Source organism: Caenorhabditis briggsae (assembly GCF_000004555.2).
Source record: "Caenorhabditis briggsae complete genome, chrII, whole genome shotgun sequence".
Taxonomy (NCBI): Eukaryota; Metazoa; Nematoda; class Chromadorea; order Rhabditida; family Rhabditidae; genus Caenorhabditis; species Caenorhabditis briggsae.
The window spans coordinates 15,330,111-15,332,275 of NC_013486.2; the positions used below are offsets into that span (position 1 = coordinate 15,330,111).

Consider the following 2,165-nt stretch of genomic DNA (forward strand, 5'->3'; position numbering starts at 1 on the left):
AAAAACCAGAAAATTCTGAAAATCGAATTTTTAAATTTTTTTAAATTGAAATGTTTTTTTTTCTGAACTTCTGCACATTTGAAAATCTTGAAAATGTAATGAAAAATTATAAAAATATTTTTATTACATTTTTTAAAATAAAGCAATTTTTGAATAAAATATAAATGAGCATCTGGATGGAAAATGGAATTGTGGGAATTGATTCTGGCAAAAAAAAAGTGAAACCAAATCAATTTTTGGGGAAAAAATGGGAATAAAAATAACAAAAATTAACATAAAAAACCGGGGAAAAAGACTCGGGGGAACATAAAAAATTTCAGATTATCCAAAAATTATTTTTCAACTAAAACTGACCGATTTTTGCTGGGAAAAAGGGAATTCAATTTCTCAAAAAGCTGAAAATGCGTACAATTTGGTGGCATATCGCCGTCTAATAAACAGACTGTCTGATTCACATTTCTACGAATTAAATCCAATTTCTCAGGGGACTGGGTTACGATATGGTAGAATTTGCGCCAAACTTGATCCATTTCTAGAGTAAATTCGGCCAATTGAGGTCGAGGAGCTAGTTGAGGAGCAGGTTGAGGTGATTGTTGAGGAGGTCCAGATGGCTGAAAAATTGGGAAAATTAGAACGAAATTCCAAAAAAAAAAACTGGAGAAATTTTATACTACTTTGAGCCTTTTTTGAGCTATTCCTTTCTATTTTTGATCCGATTTTTTGAAAAAAGGTCATTTTTGTCTTCTCTAGATAATAATAAAGATTAAAACTGTGATTTTCTGCCCTAAAACCATAAAAATGGTCTAAAACGCTTAAAAATGACGATTTTCAAAAAAGTGTACCAGATGGCTCAGTGGGTTTTGGCATCAAAATTTTTTGGTCCACAAGGCCAAAGTTCAATTCCTTCCGGGGTCAAAACTTTTTTGATTTTTGTGTGGACCTTGGAAATCTTGTTTTTAAGTCCGATAAAAGTTCCAAATAAGGATTTTTAGGAATTTTTCAAAAAATCGCTTTTCATTATTTTTATTCTAAACATTCTCATTTCTATTCGTTTCCATGGCTTAAAAACCAGATTTCCAGAGTCCACACAAAAATAAAAACGTTTTGAACTCGGAAAGAATCGAACTTTGACCTTGTGGACCTTAAAATTTTGGTGCCAAAACCCACTGAGCCATTTGAGACGCTTTTTGAAAAAAGTCATTTTTGTGGTTTGTTTTGAGGTTCCCAAGATGGTTTTAGTGATTTCATAGTGTTTTTTGCTGTCTAGAAGTGTAGAAAATTATTTTTAAGTTGAAAAATCAAAAAAAAATTCGGACAAAGTCCCAAAAATTGTTTTTCTGAAAATTTCAAATTTCAAACTCACAATCTGATGCCCTTGGGGTATTTGTGGAGGCGGCTGTGGTCCCTGTGGTCCTTGTGGTCCAGAAGACCTTTGTTGAGTAGCACGTTGTTGCTGGTGCTGTTGATGGAGATTCTGGAATTTTGAAAAGTGGAAAAAATTTGAAAAATTTCAAATTTACATTCTGATACGCCTGTTCCATTTGTGAGACTGGCTGTGGTCCAGACGGTCCTTGTAGTCCGGATGGTCTTTGTGGTCCCGATGGGCCTTGTTGAGGCCTCTGGTGATGAGCAGCACGTTGGTGTTGTTGTTGCTGCTGTTGATGAAGATTCTGGAAATTATAAACTATTATTTTTTTAATTTTTTTTTTCTATCTCAAAACACCATTTTTGTCTTTTCCAGGTAAAAATACGGTTTTAAAACCTATTTATCTGCTTTGAAACCATCAAAAACGGTCCAAAACACTCGAAAATGACCATTTTCAAAAAAGTGTTACAAATGGCTCAGTGGAATTTTTGAAATTTATGGGTACTATGGGTACTATGGGTACTATGGGTACTATGGGTACTATGGGTACTATGGGTACTATGGGTACTATGGGTACTATGGGTACTATGGGTACTATGGGTACTATGGGTACTATGGGTACTATGGGTACTATGGGTACTATGGGTACTATGGGTACTATGGGTACTATGGGTACTATGGGTACTATGGGTACTATGGGTACTATGGGTACTATGGGTACTATGGGTACTATGGGTACTATGGGTACTATGGGTACTATGGGTACTATGGGTACTATGGGAACTATGGGTACTATGGG

The 2,165-nt window shown here is 34.9% G+C and overlaps 2 protein-coding genes across 2 annotated transcripts in view; one reads left to right on the plus strand and one right to left on the minus strand.

The window, feature by feature from the left end:
• Window positions 1-332: 332 nt before the first annotated feature.
• CBG16042 overlaps window positions 333-2,165 on the minus strand; it is a gene marked incomplete at both ends in the record, with an annotated part of 3,823 nt that continues 1,990 nt past the window's right edge. The window contains 3 exons of the mRNA XM_045243117.1: window positions 333-611; window positions 1,364-1,474; window positions 1,521-1,670. Of these exons, the coding sequence (XP_045095930.1) occupies window positions 333-611; window positions 1,364-1,474; window positions 1,521-1,670 (540 nt within the window). The remainder of the gene's footprint in view (window positions 612-1,363; window positions 1,475-1,520; window positions 1,671-2,165) is intronic.
• Window positions 1,827-2,165, plus strand: part of CBG16043 — a gene marked incomplete at both ends in the record, with an annotated part of 1,033 nt that continues 694 nt past the window's right edge. The window contains one exon of the mRNA XM_002643373.1: window positions 1,827-2,164. Within this exon, the coding sequence (XP_002643419.1) occupies window positions 1,827-2,164 (338 nt within the window). The remainder of the gene's footprint in view (window position 2,165) is intronic.